Here is a 23,209-nt window from a genome sequence, read left to right as displayed (position 1 = left end):
ATATTTATGTTTATGATATTTTTCAAATATTATTTTATTTATAAAAAAAAATTCAATTTTTACTTTAATACCTAGTTTTACATTGATTTATATTAGTGTGAGTTGAAAATGTCATTGATTTCATAAAATCTCTAAAGTGACAAGAGGACGATAAATTTAAACATAAGGATAATTTTTAAATAATAACAGTAGGTTCAATAATTGTAGACAAAAACTTTTATTATATGAAGTGTCTTTTTCAAAAATATTATCAACCCAAAAAACAAAAAGTTAATTTTTATTTAACTTAGAATATACAAATATAGTTAATGTTCTTCCAACCCATAACTAAAAATGGTGGTGACACATAAAATATAAAATATAAAAATGCATAGATTAGTATTAGAAGGAATAAAGATTAAATAAAGCTGCTTAAGAATACCTTCCAAATCTTCTTTTAAGATAATGGTTCCAAATAATAATATCATCATCCTTTTTCTTTTCCCATCTATTTTATGCTTCCAAATCAATCAAATTTTACTTTCTAAATCTTCTCTCTTTTCTCTTCTCTCCTAACCCTAACTCATTTATATGTTGCTGAAATTGTTTCTCGCATGGTTTTAAGGATTTTTTTTTTATTAGAACACACTTGTAAACTCATCCTAACTCCATTTGAAAGTGAAATTTTGCTTTGGAATGTATAACTTTGTTAGCAGCACCCCATGAACCGAAGAAAGTTTTTGTTCTACTATTAGATAAACTGGTACAAACAATTGTTGCTTATAGGTTTTTGTTCACATCAGCTCCTCTAATGATACAACTTCATATGCAAAGGTCCCTTATTCATAAGCTACTTAGGCTAAAGTTATTCTTAAGTAAAGGTAAACAATCAAACCCTAAGTAAGGATTATTAATCAACAAATATAAAACAACAGTATCTCAATCTTCATCCTCATTTTTTTTTCTTCAAACTTGATATCTTCACAGCATGGAATGATTACAGATGTTGTGCTCCCCCACCTTGCTGGTATCTATTGTCAGGAGCACGATACATTTGAAGATAATACGAATGGGGAGAGATGAATAAATTTGGAGCAATCAAATACTCTGAATTTACAGGCCTCTCTCTCAGCCTAAAATCTTAAAAAGAGGCAATAAAGCAAGAGGCCAATCCAATTGTATTACAATGAAATGAGATAAAAATCACCGTGTAGAAACCACTTTCAATGGCTGCACAAGTCATGGAGGCTAATTGTATGTCATAAGCACTACACAGACCCTTTCACTTCTCCGTTCACCATTCCAAAACTAACCACCGAGGAAGAACTTGAATATGTCGCTCAATGAAACAATGCCTTCTACACGCTTGCTGCCGGCTTCCACGATCACAAGCCGCCGGACACCTGTCTCCGGCATTCAACAGTATTAGAACATTCAGAAGGACAATCTCCAAATTCAAATATGCCAACTTAAACAAAAACAAACAAAATGGATGTTGCACGCAGTTGTAACTTGGACACAACTTTTTACTATTTATATTGCCATCTGGTATGCAATCCTATCAACAAAATCTCAAGAAATAACATATGCTATGAAGTTTAGGCAAAAACAATGGATACAACACTTCGTCTTTTACTTTTACATTTCATCCACTTATGCCATGAAAAAATATCAGAAGTCTCACTACAGTTTTATGATTAGGCCCCACCTTACTTCCACTTTCCAATATGGAGCAACTAATTATTTTGAATAGAGTTTTCTAGTCAATTTCCTTTCAGTTTTTGTCAGGCCACTAGTGTCTGAATTTAGTTTTTTAGTGAAGATTCATTGTGGGTGCCATCAGAATATGTTAACTGCTAAGTATAATATGTTACATACTTCTAAGCTTGGTAAAATATGTTAAATGCTAAGTAATAATCTATACAATGATTAGGGATACAGAAAACACTTATTTTCAGTATGGCTGAGGAAAACCATCAGATAGTTGCAGGAGGAAAGAGAGCTATAACCCAAGGTACCCAGAAACAACATAACTATAGTAAATATATAAATGTCAAGTAAAATACTTTTTTTGTTCTCAGGGTTACACGTCCACAAAATAAAATATTACATTTTACGAAGCTTAGAATATACAGATGAAGATTGATAGGAGCTGAAAGCTAACCCGAAATTACCAAAAGAAAATTAAAAAGGTAACCTTTGAATTAATAGTCAATCAATAACATAATTAAATAGAAAATGATACTGAAAGCCATGCTACATCAGAAAGGGAAAACAAGAACACCTGGATTTGCCAAGCGTTCCATCACTTTATGCAGAGAATCAGAACGCAAACACATCTGACATCTTTGACTTCTAAGCTCATAGGGACTATATGCGTCCTGGCCCAACTGCAAAGCCTGGACCAAAAAACATGCAAAAGAAAAGATAATAAGGCCACAAGAAGAAAAACACTAAAATGCCTTCATATCAATAGATAAAGTATGCAACATTAGCTCGGAAAATGGGCAGACAGAGATGCTAACATTTATATTTTCAATTAAAATAAAATATAACAATCAGAGCAATAACAAAATTCCAACCCTAATCTTAAAAATGTGGCAATTAAAAATATCTCAATAATAGGAATAGCCTTCAGGACAGGACACATTTATATTAATACAGATTAAATAAACTGAGCACTATTAACAAATAGACTGGCTTCTATGGAAATTAGATCATTTCACAAAAATACATAATGCAGGGATGTTGGGGGGAGAAATTTACTTATTCCAAGAGTGTGCCTTGCTAACTACTCATAGACATTGAATTTATTTAATCCAGTTGCTGGATAGAGAACTCTCATTAATTAGATAAATTCTACAAAATTTCATATAATTTAGAATATATTCAGCATAAAAGTTATTTGATACTTCATCAATCAACTTTCTTTTAACATATACTTTTAAAATATAAGTCAATGTTGATTATAAGATTATATACATACAAAAATTTCAATTTATCTAAATTCAATGGTTGGATTTATGAAATTATATTATAGAATAAGTTATTAAGTAGTTTGCAAGAATTGCCCCCAACATAAGTGAAGAAAAATAGTCAAGAAAAATAAACATATAATCAGATGTTATTCAAGAAATGAGGTTACATTATTTTAAGAATAAAGGAAATTGTATATTTCACCAAGACAAAACACCTAAATCAAATCCTTCTTGACCTTAATGTTTGAAGAGAAAAAAATAATCAAATTCCATATCATACTAGATATTACTTAAGAATCTATTTATTCATCAAGTTTATTGAGTATCATCCACTGCATCTACTCAACAGCAAATGGTCAAGAAAAAGAAACACACCTTCAAATGGTATTCATGATATGAGGCTACATTACTTTAAGAATAAAGGAAATTATATATTTGAACAAGACCAAACCCCTAAATCAAGACCTTCTAGCTGACGTTGTGCTATATAATGTCAACTAAACATTGCTTTTTAAAATAAAAATAATTAGAGAAAGGGTGCTAAATAAATCTACAAATTCTTAAGAACATCGGCATCCCATAGGCAAGTAGGCTCAATAAAACATCCTAACTAAGTCAATGAGGAAAAGATGAAATCAGAACATGTGTTAAAAACATTGATTGTCGGCAGTTTATAGGTATGCAAAATGAAAAAGAACTTGCCTGATGAACAGTCATTTCATCAAGATTAATATGTGTATACGCTCTGTTCTTCGCCAAAGCTGTTATGTCACTGCCAATAAAGAAAGATAGGGTGGAAAAGTTAGATTATACAAACCATGCAAAGAACGAATGCTAGGAGAAGTACTTGAACCATAGACTGAGAGATAGTATATTAAACTAGGCATCATGACGTGTAACAATAATAAGGATATAGAACACAACAGACCTCCGACAATATATATCCAGTAACGAGTCATTATCATCAACTATAGGTATTGAGCTAACTTGGGCTGCAAAAGCAAAGGGCGAGAATTAATGTAACTAAAATTGAGCTTTTGCTCAAAGAAAATGTTTCGTTTACATTTTAATGCTTGCATAAAAAATGATATCACCCCAAAAAGTTCACGTTTTCTGTTGATGATTAGTCATACATCAAAATTTGTCTCATAGCGGGAGACAATGCCCTCTATCACCAGCCTAATACCTCAAAAGTATAATAGGATACCAATATCTTCATTCTTTCTCTCTGTTGCTTTTCTTTTTGATACACTATGTTCAAGGTCAGACAAAAAGTTCACACCTTGAACTAATAAATTTAGTGCTGAAGCAAGAGATGCAGTCGGTCTCAACATTGCTAGAGGCCGCCGATTTGATTCCCCGATTTTGGGTACCCACGTGCCCACAGGTATTGCACAGATTGGAAATTGAAGTGCAGGCAAGGAACTAGAGCAGTGCCTAAAATACCTACAAATGCCTGAAAAATCAATTTGGTAAGGATCATACCTAATTATATTGCTAAAGAAATCTTTCAACAAAGCTTACATTTAAGTATTCCTGAAAGTGAAGCAAGGTGTAATAACTGTGGAAATGAAGCATGTTCAGAAGAAGAATGGATAACCGGAACAGTTGAAACATCCTTTTGGAGGATTTTCACGGCAATATCTTTCAGATTGTCATATGGCCCTGACTGCACCATAATAGAATAATACATAAGAATGTCAAACATATTGAACTAATAGAACTACAGTAACTATAAATGGTGCAATACAATCGACAAGTGCCTTTAATTAAAATACAATGATAATCACTAAAACCACTCAAGTGTTTCATGATTGGAAACACATACAAGCCTAGGCCAAAACATGTTTTTAGGAAGGTTACTCCATCCCTAGAATATTTAAACTCAACATCCTTGGCTTATGTTCCATTCCATGCAAACACACTACCTAGATGTCGACAAAAACTAGAAAAAGGAAATAAGATATTTAACTCAGACAGGGTTTACGGAAGTTCTGATCACAAGGGTTTCAGTCACTGGGTTCACGGTCATCAGAAGGTGGTAGAAGGTAAAATGAGTCACAATAGATAGGCCCAGGAGAGTGCGAAGAGCCAAGACAGATACTAAAAGTCCTATTTGAAACTCTATAAAAAGTGTTTTGTAAAAGCAGTCCATTTCTGCCATGATTGCTATATACCACTATGTTGCCAGGGCAATGGGAACCACAAAGAAAAAAATAATAGAAAGCAACACAAAGCAGGAGGCAAATGGTGGTGAGTATAAAATGTGCCCCACTATTCCATTATGATGGTGCCATAACCATCATTTATCAACTATGTTATCGGTTTGTTTTAATTTACTTAGGCTTATCACAAACACTTATATTAACTTCATCAGCCTTTTACTCAGATAGAATTAGCGACAAAAAAAAACAGCAGTAAATAACTCAAGCTGTTCTTTACACACCATGATCTTTGTCTATACAGGTGAAAACACAGCCGTTATTGCACCTATATCTCCACATTTTTTTATGATAATAAAAAACAATGAATACAATTAAAAAAATTTAATTATTATAATAAGTATCAAAGTGAAAACAATCATTGTGAGTAGTTTCTTACAAATTATAGAAACAAAAAGGTTGGTTAATGAAGATAAGAGTAACATGGTAAGACTATACAAAGGATGAAAAGGGTAAAAACATGTGTACACAAAAAAACAGTTATTGCAACTCATCCTTATTATTAACTGTCACAGATTTTACAAAAACATAATAAGCAATAAAAATTGAGATTATGCATAGTATGACCATAAAAAACATACATGGATAAAACGTCTGGGAAACACAGCTCCATGTCCATTGTTCTGCCTATTTAAATAAGACTTTCCTTCTTTCCAAGCTGATATGGAATGTGTTTCAAGCTCCTCCTCCGTCAGATTAGACCCATGATTCCCCAGCTGAAATAGGAAATTAAAAGTTTCAACAAGCTATGCAAACGTGTACACAAAGACAAACTTAAGGGTATCTGTGAAAAAATTTAAGATAATAAGTGATGCACAATAGTTGCAAAAGAACCAAAGCTATATTCCACTGATTATCAATATGAAGAGTAATAAGTTATCAAACAATTATTTCTTCTTACTAATAATGCTGGAAAATGAAAAATCATTACATTGAAGCATTAAGTGTGTGTTTGAAAAAATTTTAATACCATGGATAAGACCTTCTCCTTCCACGTTTAACATAAAAGATATAAATAAGCTACCAGTATCAAGTTTATTAGACATGGATTCCCCTGACAAGAAAACGTAAAAAAAAATGCTAGAGGTAACTCTTTCTTCCCATGATATATATGGAATTACAGTGGATATCACGATGATACAAATGGAATTAATGTAGAAGCTCAATACTGTTATAGCCCCTCACATGAACAGTACAAATCTTATGATTTAGTTCATTTGAAGATAAGATTGAGATACATATTTTCTTTTCAGATGAAGATCTGCATACAGATTCCTTTTTATGTAAAGGGTCATGAATAAACAAGTAGTAAAGGTTGTATCTTGTGTCCTTTGTATAACTCAAAGGATAAACAATGTATATTGAAGCAACAAAGACAAAGTAATCTCAAAACCACACGATTCAAATGAGCAGTTTAACCATACTTCAAAATTTTGAAATTGATTCTCATTGATTATTTCGGGAACACAGATCAGATTATACTGCCAAAACAAATGCCAATATCAACATCTTTAAGAGTTAAAAACTTATTCACTGATTACTATCGTTGTGCATATAAAATGTTAAAAACTAATTCAATTTTTGGAGTAGAAGTTTACACACAAATTCATCTTTTTCATAACCAACATGAAATAATTTTAAAAGTAAATAGTTATAGCAACAAGCCAGAGCTGGTTATGCAAATATGCAGAATAAATCAATTCATATATACACATCCAGTGGCTCAACACATTACTACCATTCCTACATTTTAGTAATTTGGTCCTGCCACTAACTGATGACCAAGTGTCAAAACTGAACATATGTCACTGGCAAGAAGTTTATTGCACAAGCCACATATTCAGTCATACAAGTAGACTGTTTGATTGGAAAGGAAGAAACTACCAAAGCCTTCAAGAATAAAAATAAATGTTTCATTGGAAAGCAAAGCCTTTAATAATAAAAATACATGTTTTTCACTAATTTTTCTTGTTTGCCTTTTCCTTTTGATACCAGGTTTTGTAACTTGTCATAACAAGTAGATATATAATAGCCTTTCTTCACAGCATCGCCAAACATCACATAAAAGATTGCAGCATTTAAAAAAAAAAAAAAAACTTGCCAATACAAATAAATAATGATCCTAAACATGTGATAGCTCTAATTAAGTTAAAATAAAATATATAAGAAATACCTCTCTTAAAATTAAAATAAAATCCAAAGCACTTAGAACACCAACAAATTGCCCCTTGCAGAAGTCCCAAAGAGGAGCCATGAAAATTCCCTGTAGTAATCCAGATCAGAAAAATTGCATATGCAAATTTCTATCAGCAATGCACACTAAACCTAAAAAAACAAATACATATGAAGGAATGGGGAAAAGACTTGAAATTAATGCCAAAGCATAGATTCTAAAATAACTGGTCAAATTCCATAGAATAGTTCAAAATGCATGAGTTCATTCTCACCTATTTATCCGTGTAAAGGTATGTAAATGACACACATTTAGCAAAATTACTCAATATAGGCTAAAAGGGGGCCCTATTATCAATTCATCTGAAAAATATAAATAGTTACCTGCTCATGCAGTATATGAAATGCCTGTTTCACTGGTAGATCAACGTCCAAAGCAACAACCTGTGGTCACAAGTCACTAAATTGGTAACTTCATAATTCAAGTTTGAGGTTTGGAAATTTGATGCAATGTTGTCAATTCATAATGTCCAAAATAAAGGGTCAAGGTAAAAATTTCCAAACCTTGCCTGACTCGGGAAGTAATTCATAAGCAGTGTGGGAAGAAAGAAATGCAGAAATACGCTGACGGGAGATTTGTACATCAGCATCCGATATTCTTGGCAGTACCTCACTACCATCAGTCAACCGGACCTGTTTTTTAAGCGAACAACATAATAAACTCAAGTCTGAAGTCTGAACAATTAACTGTCTGGTGCAAATAAATAAGATACTGGTGCAAATCAGAATACAAAATTCTGTACTTATTTACTGTAACTACAGCGGTTTATAGGCATATAATAGTCTTTGATTTAGAGAAAACAGAAGTTTTTTTATTTATGTATAAATAATGTTGTCTCCATCTCCTCCTCTTTCACATATACAATTTCAAACATGAGCAGAAATCGTAATATAAGAGGAAACAGAAGAACATGGGCAACAAGATATTGTATGTTACCAGGTTTACTTACATGGAAATTTTCATGAAATTAGATAAAATCGTCCTGATTCCTCCTTATTTGTTATAACTCAATAGGCTCAATAGTCTTCTCTCTAATTTCATTCAAGAGAGAAGACTCAATAGGCTTACATAAATTAATATTGCTGGATTAAAGACCTTAACATTAAAATGAGTTGCAAAACATTATATAGAATCCAGTCAGTTCATAGAATTGAGTATTGATTGATCCTGTGTTTTGAATTTCCATTTCCAAGTACAACATAGCCACAATACATAAAGCAGTCCAGTAAATAAAAACAAACATAAATGTCAGGGTATGACTAACTCTCACCACTCGGCGAAAAGCCTCATTATCCACATCCATGCTATTTCCAGGTGCAACATCTGGATTCAAAACAGGTATGTAGTTGGGATCAGTAGCCAAGAAGACAGTGTTGACCATCCCATATTCTCCTGGTACGTAAGGTTGATGTTCATCGTGCCGCCATTCTCCATCAACAAAAAACTTGTACTGCATTCAAGTAATTTCATAATAAGTATCCAACAACCATGAATTATGGTCAAACATTTTCTAAAAATAACATCTTTTAAACACATCAGTGCTTATCATAATCATCTACTGGAAATGCCAAATTTGAGCCACACATCACACCTCAAACTCAGATAACAATATTGGCAATAACATTCAAAGAAAATTAAATAACTATTATGAAACGGGAACTAGCATTCTAAACCTTTGCAAAAAACCTCAAGCGCCGTGTCCTATTACACTTGCATGAATTTTATAAATTGTACAGTCAGTGATATACCCTCACAAGCGAAAGGAAAGTTTTGCTACCAAGACATCTCTTTACTTAATTGTCAATACAAATTATCAAATCCACAAAACATCAAACGCAACACACGCACCATTAACTGGTAACACAACCATAAACTGACCTGATGGTAACCGGGTGGCAAATTATAAATAACTTGAAACACGGTTGGACAACCTTCCACTGGCGACATCGGTAGAAGCTCAGACCACCTTTCAGATAAAATTTAAAATGAAAGGAGAGATAAGCAAAACTAAACCAAAACATTCTAAGCAAAAAATTAAAATGCCCATGCAACAATCAACAAAATATGCACCGTGTGAAAGAACCGCAGAGAAACACACTCCTTCCTCCATATGGCCACACAAAACGCATGGGAATTAGAACTGGCCCTGCTACACCACCCGCATCCCTTCCAGAATCCATGCTCGGACTGAATATTCGACCTCGAATTGAATGCTACTTTGAGAATACCCACTTCATCGCAGCTTCTCCAGCTCTCACGTTGCAAATTCGAGTGAATGCCGAGCCAATTCAATGTACTAGGATGCCCAATATAGAAAGAACAAAAAAATCCACCCCAAATCAAAAAAACCAGCGGGAGAACAAAAATAAAGCTCAGATTTTGATGCTTGATTCGACGGGAAGATCAAAAGGGGAAAGTGCCCATTTCTCTCTGCAACAGAACCAACGAAGAAACTGAAGCGGGTACCGAAATAAAAACACTCCCAATTAAATTTGCACGCAACAAACCATTGACTACCACGCACAAAACCCTAACCCTAAATTGGAAAAACCTACCAAATTCAACCTGGGAGAGCCGCGAATTAGAAAAAAAAAAAATCTGAGAAAACCAAAGCAGAGAGAATCTCAGAGGGAAACACAGAAAAACTTCGAAACCCTATTGAAACATTAGAAGAAACCAGTTGAGAAAACCGAGAGATTTATCCCCGAAGGGGAAAACAAAAAATAACAAAAAAATAAAATAGAAAATTAAATTAAAAAATAGAATAGGGTCAATGATTATTATTATTATGAAGTCTGGAATTTGTACAGGAAAATTATGCGATTGAATTTCTGAAATTGGAAAATAGAATAATAAAAGTGGCAGTTAAACTGTGAAAGGTGTCACATAGGAAGTGCACGTGCGGTTCTGATATTAGATTTTGATTTGATGAAACTATTTATTTATTTATTCATTTCATGCAAATAAGATTTTCGGATTGAAAAGAAGAAGTTTTTCTTATTTGTTTTTTTGCCTGTCTTTCTATTACACCTTTGATAAGTGTTTGTGAAATAGTCACGATCATTTTAGAATAAAATAGCATTTTTTTTCCATTACTATAAAGAAATGTTTATGTTTGTTTGGTAAAAGGAAAGAGAGGAAAAATAATTATCGCATATTTAAGTTGGTGTGAGAAATAGAAAAAAAAAATCACTTTTTACATTTTTTTTCTTCATGCTTATTATTTTTTAACTTTCTTGTATCACTTATTTTAAAATTTGTATCCAGTCTTTCTCTCCTCTCACTATATAGATCATAAGAAAAAGGATTTATGATTAACTTCATTGTGAGTATGAAAAACTAATCTACATTAAATATTTAGTTTATATATATTTGAAGTTTATGTAAATATTTTTCTGTCATATTGTACTTTGCTATTTCTAAATCTCAAACATATTTTATTGTTCCTTTTTAATCTTTACAGTTGAATATAATTATTTTAGTGCTAAAAATAAAAAGTAATAATTAAGATAATAAATATTTTTAAAAATTAAAATTAATTATATTATTTAAAGTACTTAATTAGGTTAAATAGTTTATTTACCATTTATTATAAATAATAATAAATACATATGGCTTAGTTTTTATTTTTATTTTATTTTTAAGTGTGATGTTGTTTTCGTAAATAATCATTACTTTTTTATCATATAATATTATTTGAAAAATTAATCGCATGTGAAAGGATGATTCATAATAACAAAATTATTCAATATATTATAAAAGAAAAAACTATAATTTTTAATATTTTAATTACATAGGATAGAAAAAGAAGTATGTTTTATATTATATGTAACCTTCTAAATATAATTATTATTTCTAAAAAATACATTTATTGAATTATATTTTATGATTTTGTTACACTAGGACAAAATTGTGTGTTTATGAGAGAATGATGATATTCGATTTCGATTTTTTTTTTCCCTTTAATTCTGGCCATGTTAACAAAAGCAAGGATGGAGGTTATTTTTTGTTCCCAATGAATTTGTTCTAGTTTTGAATGTTAAATATTACTGAAGAGGGAATTAGATGAATGTTCTTGATTAACATAATTTACCATTTACTTAGTCAAGTATTTGAAAAAAAATTAATAGATATAGTCCTCCCAATCTGATTGATTTAATTTTTATTTTGACATGTTAAACTATTTTTGAGACTAACATTTGAGTTGTTTATACCGTTTAACACCTTATACTTTAAATGTTAGTTCTGGAACACAATTTAACGTAAAAAAAAAAACTATTATTATTTTGAGTTTAATCTCTCCTTCGAGGTTTAATCTTATTATGTTCTCGTAATAATTCATAAATTGAGTACTCAATGTCCATCCAAGTTACAATATAAATATAGCTATCACACTCTATCGACACACAAAATTATATTACACAATTAAAGAAACAAAATAACACTACAGTGTGGCAATCACCTGCACAATTAATAAACCCTTCATCTTCAATTTCAAATTATCCAACCTAAACATGCCCTCAAGTCTACATTTGCTTACGTCTGCATTTTTATATTGAGAGTTTAATGCAAACTTAATTCGGATGCAGACTTATAAAATTTTAAGAGTCATATTACAATATAAAATATTAGGTGTCATATAATTACAATATGAAATATTATCAATATTACCAATGTTGAGAATTTGCAGGAATTGTAAAAATATGAAAGATATATGATATATATAAAAGATATGTTATAGGAGAAACTTGTCATATATATCAAAAAGAAAATATATGAATAAAATAAAATAACAAGTTTTTCCTATAACATATCTTTTATATATATCATATATCTTTCATATTTTTACAATCCCTGCAAATTCTCAACATTGATAATATTGGTAATATTTCATATTGTAATTATATGACACCTAATATTTTATATTGTAATATGACTCTTAAAATTTTATAAGTCTGCATCCGAATTAAGTTCGCATTAAACTCTCAATATAAAAATTGAGACGTAAGCAAATGTAGACTTGAGCGCATGTTTAGGTTGGATAATTTGAAATTGAAGATGAAGGGTTTATTAATTGTGCAGGTGATTGCCACACTGTAGTGTTATTTTATTTCTTTAATTGTGTAATATAATTTTGTGTGTCGATAGAGTGTGATAGCTATATTGTAACTTGGATGGACATTGAGTACTCAATTTATGAATTATTACGAGAACATAATAAGATTAAACATCGAAGGAGAGATTAAACTCAAAATAATATTAGTTTTTTTTATGTTAAATTGTGTTCCGGAACTAACATTTAAAGTATAAGGTGTCAAACGGTATAAACAACTCAAATGTTAGTCTCAAAAATAGTTTAACATGTCAAAATAAACATTAAATCAATCAGATTGGGAGGACTATATCTATTAATTTTTAGAGTTCAATAACCAAATTGTATCCAATTTTGAAATAAATACAAATTCAAATTTTACATCAAAATTTAACGACTAAAATACATTTTTTCCTATAAACTATAATTAAAAGCCTACAAGAGATTTAGTATCAACATGAACTATATGCTTAACAAACATCAAAAGAAAAGAAGTATGCTAAAACTTGTTTAATGACACTTGCTCTAGTGATTTTTATACATGTATCTCTTACTCTTTCTGGAATTGAATGTTTTTTTGTTCTTAATTAATTATGAAAGTAATTTAGTGATATAAAATATTTTGATGTTGGTGACTTAATGTATTCTTGTTGATTATATTTATGTAATAAATTCATAATTATTGACTTCAAAAATAAAGGAAAAATATGAGAAGTGGTCTTTATGATTAGATTAGATTAAAGTCGTTTTAATACATTAAATTGTTAAATTTTAATATGTTGATTTGTTATGTTTTTAATACATAAATGATGAGAAAAATCACGGATTATAACTTAAAAAATTATAAGGAAATATCTAAAATTGACTCTTAAAATATATTTGATTAAATCCGGAGTCCATATATTAAAATGCTTGGAATAAATTTTAATATGTTAATGGTTGGAACATGAATTTTAATATTAGACTATTTGTGAAATATGTAAGGAATCGATATTTGATATTTTTTTTAAACCTTTTAAGTAAGGGCTTATTACAGAAAGTGCATTAGATGGAAGCATAAAACACTAAAAAGAAGATATTTTGAATATTTAAATAAGATCATGTTAAGTATGATTATGAACTTGAATATCTCATTTGTGTTTAAACCTAAAAATTCATCAATTAGTTGCATTGACAGAATAATGTAGTAAAAAGAAGAAAAAAAACAAAGCATGAATATTATTTATATATTATTCATTTAGTTTTATTTATTAATATTTATTCAAACATTGTTTATGAAATAAATTATAATACATACCCAACTATTAAGTAAATGTATAGTCAATAGAAATTAAGTAAGGATTAAGTGTTATTGAAAAAAATATATATACACTTATCAATTAAAAATCTATTTATCCAAAAAATTTGTAAGTTTCTGGTCTTATAATTTGAAATCATGACACTATTTTTTATTGTTTTGTATATTTTTCATATCAATGTTTATAAAATGTGAATATTGTATATTATTATCATCAAATACAATTTGTATCGTAAACAATACTTTAATAGACTCCTTTCTTTTTTATCTTAAAATAGAAATTTTTTGAACAAAAGCAAAAAAACATAAACTAAAATTACAACAACCATATATATATATATATATATATATATATATATATATATATATATATATATATATATATATATATATATATATATATATATATATATATATATATATATATATATATAAATCCTACGGTCAACATGACAAATGACAAGTTTCAAAAGGTGAAAGTCAACAATCAAATTTAGAGGTAAAGGTCAACAACACTTGTAATCTACTTAAGTGTCCATCATTTTATTGAAATGCACAACTAGAACTCATGTACAAATACACATTGGTTAACATTATGAATGATGTGGAACAACACAAATTCAACTAATATGTGTATCTTTGATAAAAAAAAAAGCTAAATCATGCTTGCAAATTAATCTCATTCAAAGCTCCAAAAATTAGAGCATCGTAGAAACAAATATTGAATAAAGTTAATTAATTTTTATAATTTATATTGAATAAATATTGGGATGTTGTTTGAAAAGGAGATACACATTTATTATTTGAATACATTTAATGCATTTCAAAGCTCTAATCCAAAATATTTGTCTTAAAGTTTTGTATGAACATGTTGTTCATCCTAAATACAAAAAATAAATAAAATGAGTCTTATCTTAAATTTATCTTATAATTGACATTATCATGTTTAATTTTTGTTTATTTATCTTTTATTATTATTATTATTATTATTATTATTTTAGATATTTTAGATTTTATTTAATAAATTTGGAAAAGATAAGTATTAGGTTTAAATATTTAATATTTTGTGGATAAATGGAAATATCAAGGAAATTAAAAAGAATATCAACAAAATTTGATTATTAAAGTTATTAGAAAAATGAGATATTTATAAAGTTGGTTATTCTAGTATAAGATAAAGTACACTCAGTCCAATTCAAAAAATCTATAAATAATGGGTGGGTATAGGTCAAAGGGGATATCCCTTATGGGAAAACAACACCCCTTTTGGGGGAGGGAGGGAAAAAATAGTTATTTTCGGGGAGAGGGACACTTAACCTAAAATGAGAGAAGGTAGAGGCACATTTCGAAGGTTGGGGGCATTCATCTTTATTTTTATTCTAGTATTTAGAATGTTAATGAGTAACAACTCTCTTATTCATGGGGATTAGGTGCAATGTATTCTTAACTCTTTTTGTGAAAACCATTATTCAATATATTTTTTTCACTCGTGTTTTATTCTTGTTTAACTGCATATTCTAAATTGATTGCATGTTTGAGAGTACCTGGTGATTGGAAGATAGTTTGAGAAACCTAATTGTGATGAAACATCTAATAGAATTCACATGCTAAACATAAATATGGAACATTTAGTCACTAATAACATCATAATTTTGATCATTAATGCAAACTTATTATAAAAAATGCTAGACATAGGTTTTTATTATTCAAGTTTAGATTTGTCGGTAAGACATTATGGCTTGTTACAAAAAGTGTGAATGTTAAAGAAGGAATTAGAAGTATATGTTTGGTGTTTTTGCTTTAAATTGAATCATGAAACTCAATCCTAGTGAAACCTTTATCATATATTGTTGCACACCATATATTTGATAAAAATACAAAAAATATTTTGTTTTTGTTTTTGTGAAATTTGTTGTCTAATTGAGTTATGAACTTAAAAAGTTGTTGAGTGTTGTACAAGTCACTTGGGAAACGATACTTAGACTTTTTACTTTATTACTTGTGCGATTTGGTACATTTGTCAATCTCGTAACAAGTTTCTGGTGCCGTTGTTAGGGATTTATGTTTAAACACAAGGTAATTTTGGCAATTGTATCTCTTTTAGACTTTGTTATGTGTTTTATTTTTATTTTTTTGGGTTTTTTTATGAAGTTGCACTACTAGAAATTCTCATATTACTTGGGATTTTTCTTGCAAATTTGTTAAGAAAATTTGTAAGAAAAGACTTTTTTTCTGCCATTTTTTCTAAGAATTTTAATTGACAGGTAATTCCTTCGTGGGTAATCATTTCCTACAAATTTATAAAATTTGCAAGTATTTCCTACAAAATTTGTTGTGAAAAGTGTTTAATACAGAATATTTTGCAAGAAAATTGGTAGTAATTTCTTGCAATTTTTTTTTCACAACAAAATTTGTAAGTATTTCCTACGAAAAAAATTTCAAAACAAAATTGGCATGAAATATGAGTTTTTTTAGTAGTGTTGGTCTATATATGTTTATGATTTTCATTGATTTTGTTTGTGTTTAATGTTTATCTTAAGGTACGCCTTAAAGCATGATCTAGTTGTTGGAAGGTCCTAGACATAGGATTTCAACAGCCTAACTAATCAAATCAAACCAAATACTACAACTCACCATAAATGGGATTTTGTGCTTAGCCCCAACTATTATAGATCTTATTGTAAGTTTTGATGTATGCTTAGTCTAAGAGATCTGGTAAGTTATGTAAAACTTAGATAGACATTACAGGAGACATATGTGTGTCTAATCATATAGAACAAAGAAAGTAGTATCCACCACAAATGAGAGTACTGAGTAATTTTTCAACAAGAGACATCTAAGTGAGGTTGCTTGGGAAGTTTGTTTAATCATTCTACATATTGTAATTAATGTTTGGTTAATGTGCTTATGCTTTGCAATTTTGTTTCATTTTTTCCATATTTTCACTTGTTTCTTTGTTATTTTTATAAATTTCAATTCTCAAATTTTTGTTTATATACAAATTGGAATAACATATTTGTCTGAGTATTTTTTGTGTTATTTTGAGTGCAAGATATTGATGAAAATTAAGATAAGATGCAAAGAAGTACATGATATTAGTTTAATAGGAGACCCACCAAAAAGAAGAAGAAAAATGTCACATTGAATATTAGGTGTTGAGCTAAAAGATATTAAACAAGCGCTTGGTAGGAGACAACCTAGTATTTTTAGCAAATTTTTCCTTTGAAATATATTTTCCAACGAATATATTGATGCTCGTTAAATGAATTTTTTAATTTGTGTATAAACATGCTTATTAATTAAATTCTCTTAGAACTTGTTCTAATCATGTCCTAAAAATATATGATTGAATGTTTGGATGGTCAATTATAATGTGTTTGAGCAATGATTTTCTTATCACTTGCATATAGTTGAGATAACTTATGTCATACATTGATTGTGGAATAGTTTGAAATTATTATATTTAGTCGGTCCTTGATCAGTGTGAGAGTATGACCATGTTTTTAAATATTTGAGTATAGACACATTCGAGTGTTGAAAGCATATGCTTGTTGTAAGCTTGAGAGTAAAGAGCTATAAGGAAAACAATTATTGCCATGAAATTGATTTATGTCTGATTCTTATTAATATAATCACATAATTGGTTGAAAAGGATAAAGACATTTGTTTGATATGTTTAAGCTACTTAGCTAACCCTGATGTAAGTTAATTGTTTGCTGTTACTCTTTTTTAGCTTAATTGTTTCATTCTTTTACTTTTATCCTTTAAAAAAATATATCTTATCACACAACTTAGCCAAAGAAAACAAGTACATATTTAGTAAAATAAAGGTATGAGGTCAAATCAGTTTAGGATAAGGTATAAACTCCTTACCAGGTATGAGATTGAATAAGTTTGAGATATGCTTTTGTAAAAACCCTACCCGAGTAACAAGAAAAGAGAAAGAAGAGAAGTCACAACAAATCCTATGTGATAAAAAGGGATTGTGTTTTGAGAAGTATATGAAAATTTATGAGAAAATTATTTTGTAGAGAATACTAGGCTACCATGAATTATTTACATTTAGTTGTTCTCTCTAGCTTAGTGGTGTTTTTTAATTCCTGAAAAACCATATTTCTTCTAGCTAAGCCTTATTACAACCTTTAAAAAAAATAATTAAAGCAACAAAATGTGTGCAGTGTGTAAATTAAATGATAAGGAAAAGTTAATGAAGTGGTTTTATAACATGTTGATTATGAGTGATCATTTATAAACACATTGTGCAAAGTGAAACACTAATTTTTGTGAGCTTGTTGATTCAATAGTTTGGTTATTATTTATTATGTTATTTTTACGATTGAAGTGATTAAACATAATCATGCCACTTTATCTTAAGTTTTAAATCCACAAGTGAATTTCTCTTTTGTTGCATGATTAGGATTGATTAAGAAGTCATTTGTTCTTATGATATTCTAATGGGTTGACCTGAGTTTTTCTTTATAGTTTTAAACTTTGACCAAGACATGAAAAAAGTTTAAAGTTTGGGGTATTTTGATAATTAGCATTATAATGTTTAATTTTTTTTATCTTTTTGCTATTTTATTATTATCTTTTTAGATATTTTAGGTTTTATTTAATAAAATTGGAAAAGATAAGTATTTGGTTCACATATTTAATATTTTGTAGATAAATGAAAATATGAAATAAATTAAGGAGAATATCAACATAATTTGATTATCAAAGTTATCAGCAATATGATATATCTATAAAGTCGGTTACTCCAGTACAATATCAAGTACAAAGTTGGAGGCCCAATCCAATTCAAAAAATCTATAAATAATGGGTTTCAAAAAGGTCAAAAGGAACAATCCTTATGGGAAAACAACACCCCTCTTGGGTAAACCCATTTTGGGGGAGGGAGGGAAAAATAATTATTCTTGGGAGAATGACACTTGACCTAAAAGGAGAGAAGGTAAAATACTAAAGGCTCATTCTAAAGGTTAAGAACATTCATCTTTATTTTTGTTTTAGTATTCAAAATGTCAAGGAGTATCTAACTTCATTATTCATGGGGTTTGGGTGTAGTGTATTGTTAACTCTTTGTGAATTTCACTATTCAAGGTAATTTTTTTTCACCAATCTTGTGTTCCATTATTGTGTTAACTACATATTTAGATTGATTGTTATGTAAGAGTACCTACTGATTCAAAGATAGTTTGAGAAACCTCATTAGGATAGAACAACTACTAGATTTTCACATGCTAGAAATATATGTGGAACATTTAATCATTAATAACATCGTAATTTTTCGGTAAGATGTTACATTGTTACAAAATGTGCGAATGTTAGAGAAGGAATTATAAGTATATTGTTTTATGTTTTTTCTTTGATTTGAATCATGAAACTAAATCTCAATGAAGTCTTTATCATATATTATTGCACACCATATGTTTGATAAAAATACAAAAAAAAAGTTATATTTTATTGTTTTTGTGAAATTTTTTGTCTAATTGAGTTATGAATTGTAAGAGTTGTCAAGTGTTGCACAAGCCTATTGGGAAATGATATTTGTTGGACTTTCCACTTTATTAATTGTGTGATTTGGTACACTTGTCAAGAGTTTTCAAGAGTTATGAATCTCAATGAAGTTTTTATCATATATTGTTGCACATCATATGTTTGATAAAAATACAAAAAGAGTTATATTTTTGTTTTTGCAAAATGTGTTGTCTTATTGAGTTATGAATTGCAAGAGTTGTCAAGTGGTGCACAAGCCTATATGAAAATGATATTTGGACTTTCCACTTTATTGTTTATGCGATTTGGTACACTTGTCAATCCTATAACATCATTTCATGATGTTACGTCCAATCCTATCACAAGGAAGTACAACAACTGATGATGATCATAACATTCAATCCTATAAGACGTTGCACATTCCTCATTTCTCGTCCAACTTAAGATTTTACAAGTGAAATGAGAGAGAGACTCCAGAGAGAGAAACGATATTCTAAAATGAAATTTGGAGATCAAACGGGGGGATGGGGGGTCTGCCTCTTAATTTATAGGAAATTGGGGGTTGGTTATAACTCTAAACATGGTGGCCAATCTTGTGAGTTTTCCCTCCATTGAGGGTTTCTTTTTAGCTTAAACACATTTTGTGTTGTTCAATCACAAAGCTTTATTCAATGGTGGGTTTCATCCGTTATTGATCTCAAAATTTTGGTGCTTGAGGTTGTATCATGGTGAAGTTTTTTTTTGACTTAGGCATCATCTTATCTACTTGAGTCATGGAGACAAAATTTGAATCTTCTAAAAACTACCTTTGAGTTTCTCAAACTATAATTTTGAAGCTCAATATGTTATACTATGTTTCTTCTAATTTTTCAAAAAATCATCAAATATACATTAATTCACCACACATGTTTAAATCCAATTGCTTTTGCTAAATTCTAATCAAAAGGGAGTAAAATCCTCAATTATGCAATATAACTAAGATAAGTGCTAAAATTCATGTGAATTATAAGTAAAACGAGCATTTATCAACTATCATTTGATCCCTATAAAATATGATCATCGTAGTTGAAAACCAAAGCCACCAAAATAGAAGGATGAACTAACATACAAACATAAAAACATCATAACCAGAATACACATCAATCATAATATAACAACCCATAAAACCTTACATAACCACATGTCTCACAACACCATACAATTACACCAATTGTTTTAGACAACCACACAAAACATGTCATCACCGCAAATAATACAACCACCTATGAACTCAACATTAGGAACCAGTTTGTAACTCTCGCACACAACTTATCAACAACTGCTCCACTTCTCCTGCTCTCCAAGAATCTTATGTGTGAAACTCGCAAACGTCACTTCCCACTACTTTCCTCGGAAGTCCCAATGAAGTATACACAGGTCACTTTCCATTACTCTCCTCAGAAGCCCCAACAAAGTATACATGTCTCACCTCCCATTACTTTCCTCGAGAACTCCAATGAAGTACACCTATGATACAACTACACATAATTATCCTTTGTCACCTTTCATCGAGTCACCACACACAAACATACATTTACATGTCATAATAATTATACTAAGCAACATTTACTCCACAATTTAAACATATAAAATAATACATTACATAAAAATAATAAAGCAAGAAAAAAAAAACAAGAAAACAATAATGTAAGCTCCCCTACCTCTTACTATTTACTTCTCCATTTTTCTCCTTAAAAACCGACCTCTAAAATTTTCTCTCTTCTTCCTTGACTTGTCACTGTTTTTATTAAAATTCTCTTCCTAAACATTTTTCTCCCCTATATAAACCTAATATTTTTAAAGTATAATTACTAATTTGGTACCCTAACTTTTTCGTTAAGTTCAATTTGGTACCCAAACTTTTGGTTTGTTCAATTTAGTACCCCAATTTTTTAAAGAGATTCAATTTGGTCTCTCCGTTAAGTTGGAGTTAACACCGTGTCCATACAGGACACGTGTCAAGCCATGAAATTATTTATTTATTTATTTATTTTTAAAAAAATAATTTTTGTTTTCGAAAAATTTAAAAACTGTCACGTGTCAGTTTATTATCGTGTCACGTGACAACTTATAATCATGACACGCGGCAATGGTAATAGTTATTTTCAATTTCGTACCCCAATTTAAATTTTTGATTCAATTCAGTACCCAATTTTTTTTAAATGATCCAATTTCATCCTTTCCAATTTGAGACCAAATTAGTAACTAAGTTTAATTATAACTTATATATACATGTTAAAATAATTGTTTTGAATTTATACTTCAAATCACTACACCTAAATATTCAAATTATTTATTTTTTACAAGTGTAAAAAATTTCATGTGTAAAAAATTACAAAGGTTAAAATGTAAAAAATAAAATAATTTAAGTATTTAGGTGAAATGATTTGATGTATATATTAGAAAACGTTATTGTAACATGGTATATATAGGTTGTAATTATGCTTATTTACTAATTTGGTCTCAAATTGGAGAGGACAAAATTGGATTATTTTAAAAAATTGGAGAACTAAATTGAACCAAAAATTTAAATTGGGTACTAAATTGAAAACAACTATTACCACTGCCATGTGTCATGATTGTAAGCTGCCACATGACACGATGATAAACTGACACGTGACAGTTTTTAAATTTTTTGGAAAAAAATAATTTTTTTTCAAAAAAATAAATATATTTTTTAAAAAAATATTTTTTCAAAAAAAAATATTTTTTCAAAAAAAAAATTTAAAAAAATTTAAAATTTCATGGCTTTACACGTGTCCTGTACGGACACGATGTTAACTCCAACTTAACGGAAATGACCAAATTGAATCTCTTTAGAAGATTGGGTACTAAATTGAACAAACTAAAAATTTGGGTATTGAACTTAACAAAAAAGTTGAAGTACCAAATCAGTAATTATATATATTTTTAAAGGAAAAACAATATTCCCTTATTATCATCTAAGAATACTATATAACATAACAACATATAAAAACATCTCATAATATCTAACAATGTATTAAAAAAATAATATATTTTAATGTGTAACGATATATAATATATAACAATATCTAATAATATTTTTTTAATATCTAATAATATCTAATGGTATTTTCTTAATTATTACCCTTCATATGAATTTATTTTTATTGGAGAAGATGAACTATTAAACATACATCTCTTTAAACAAACACCATGTATTTATTATGTATAATAACTAACAAAATTTCTTATTATATGTAATGATAATCTCTTTTGTATATTAAGTTGTTTTACATAATTTTGCAGCAAAATAATAATACACTAGACAAATATACAATTTACGATGAAAAGATAAATTTTCATTTACTTATAATTCCTTGCGTGAAATCCTTTAAATTCTGTAAATTCATAAGTGTTATGGTTTTATATTTTATAAATATTTTAAACTACAATATTCTAAAAGTCTTTTAAGAAAATCAATACATCCTTATAATTTTTTTAATAATATATTCATTTACTTATAATTCCTTGCGTGAAATCCTTTAAATTCTGTAAATTCATAAGTGTTATGGTTTTATATTTTATAAATATTTTAAACTACAATATTCTAAAAGTCTTTTAAGAAAATCAATACATCCTTATAATTTTTTTAATAATATATACGGTTTATTTTCTTTAAAGAGTATTTTGAAATCCCAATAGATTACAAAATTGAAAATGTAAATATTAATTTTTTTTTTTAATTTAGTAGTAACACGATTTTTTCTTAAAGTGATTTTGTATTCCTAACAGACATGCCACTAATTAAAAAATGAAATTTATTTTATTCAAACCATCTCATGAATGAGTGAAACATTAACAATTTCATGTAGAGGTAAAAAAACAAAAATATTAAATAAATATTTGATA

General features: G+C 28.9%; 1 protein-coding gene across 2 annotated transcripts; it reads right to left on the bottom strand.

Moving 5' to 3' along the window:
* Nucleotides 1-704: 704 nt before the first annotated feature.
* On the bottom strand, nucleotides 705-10,173 carry LOC114163352 (sucrose nonfermenting 4-like protein). Of its 2 annotated transcripts, XM_028047614.2 has the most exons (14): nucleotides 9,968-10,166; nucleotides 9,483-9,842; nucleotides 9,291-9,378; nucleotides 8,683-8,862; nucleotides 7,916-8,044; nucleotides 7,736-7,795; nucleotides 7,353-7,442; nucleotides 5,761-5,895; nucleotides 4,482-4,626; nucleotides 4,240-4,413; nucleotides 3,886-3,949; nucleotides 3,660-3,729; nucleotides 2,264-2,378; nucleotides 705-1,382 (listed from the first exon to the last, which is right to left on the bottom strand). In XM_028047614.2, exons 2-14 carry the CDS (start codon nucleotides 9,590-9,592, stop codon nucleotides 1,288-1,290), a joined length of 1,455 nt encoding a protein of 484 aa, XP_027903415.1. In that variant the 5' UTR covers nucleotides 9,593-9,842; nucleotides 9,968-10,166; the 3' UTR covers nucleotides 705-1,287. The 2 variants fall into 2 exon arrangements, 1 of the variants encoding a protein (XP_027903415.1); XR_003599407.2 differs by lacking the exons at nucleotides 705-1,382; nucleotides 2,264-2,378 and having other exon boundaries at nucleotides 4,144-4,413; nucleotides 9,483-10,173.
* Between the last annotated feature and the right edge of the window lie 13,036 nt (nucleotides 10,174-23,209).

Source organism: Vigna unguiculata, chromosome 9 (genome assembly GCF_037176805.1).
Source record: "Vigna unguiculata cultivar grain cowpea cultivar isolate G323 ecotype 2 chromosome 9, ASM3717680v1, whole genome shotgun sequence".
Classification (NCBI taxonomy): domain Eukaryota; kingdom Viridiplantae; phylum Streptophyta; class Magnoliopsida; order Fabales; family Fabaceae; genus Vigna; species Vigna unguiculata.
The sequence above is the reverse complement of the archived record's forward strand: the minus strand, read 5'-3'. Positions and strand labels throughout refer to the sequence as shown.

Excerpts from the sequence above, each read along its gene's own strand:
- LOC114163352 (XM_028047614.2), bottom strand. The coding sequence starts at position 9,592 with ATGGATTCTGGAAGGGATGCGGGTGGTGTAGCAGGGCCAGTTCTAATT. Across the intron at positions 8,863-9,290 it reads TGCCACCCGGTTACCATCAG|TACAAGTTTTTTGTTGATGG; the intron begins GTCAGTTTATGG and ends ACTTGAATGCAG. Across the intron at positions 3,950-4,239 it reads ACTAAATTTATTAGTTCAAG|CCCAAGTTAGCTCAATACCT; the intron begins GTGTGAACTTTT and ends TTGCTTTTGCAG.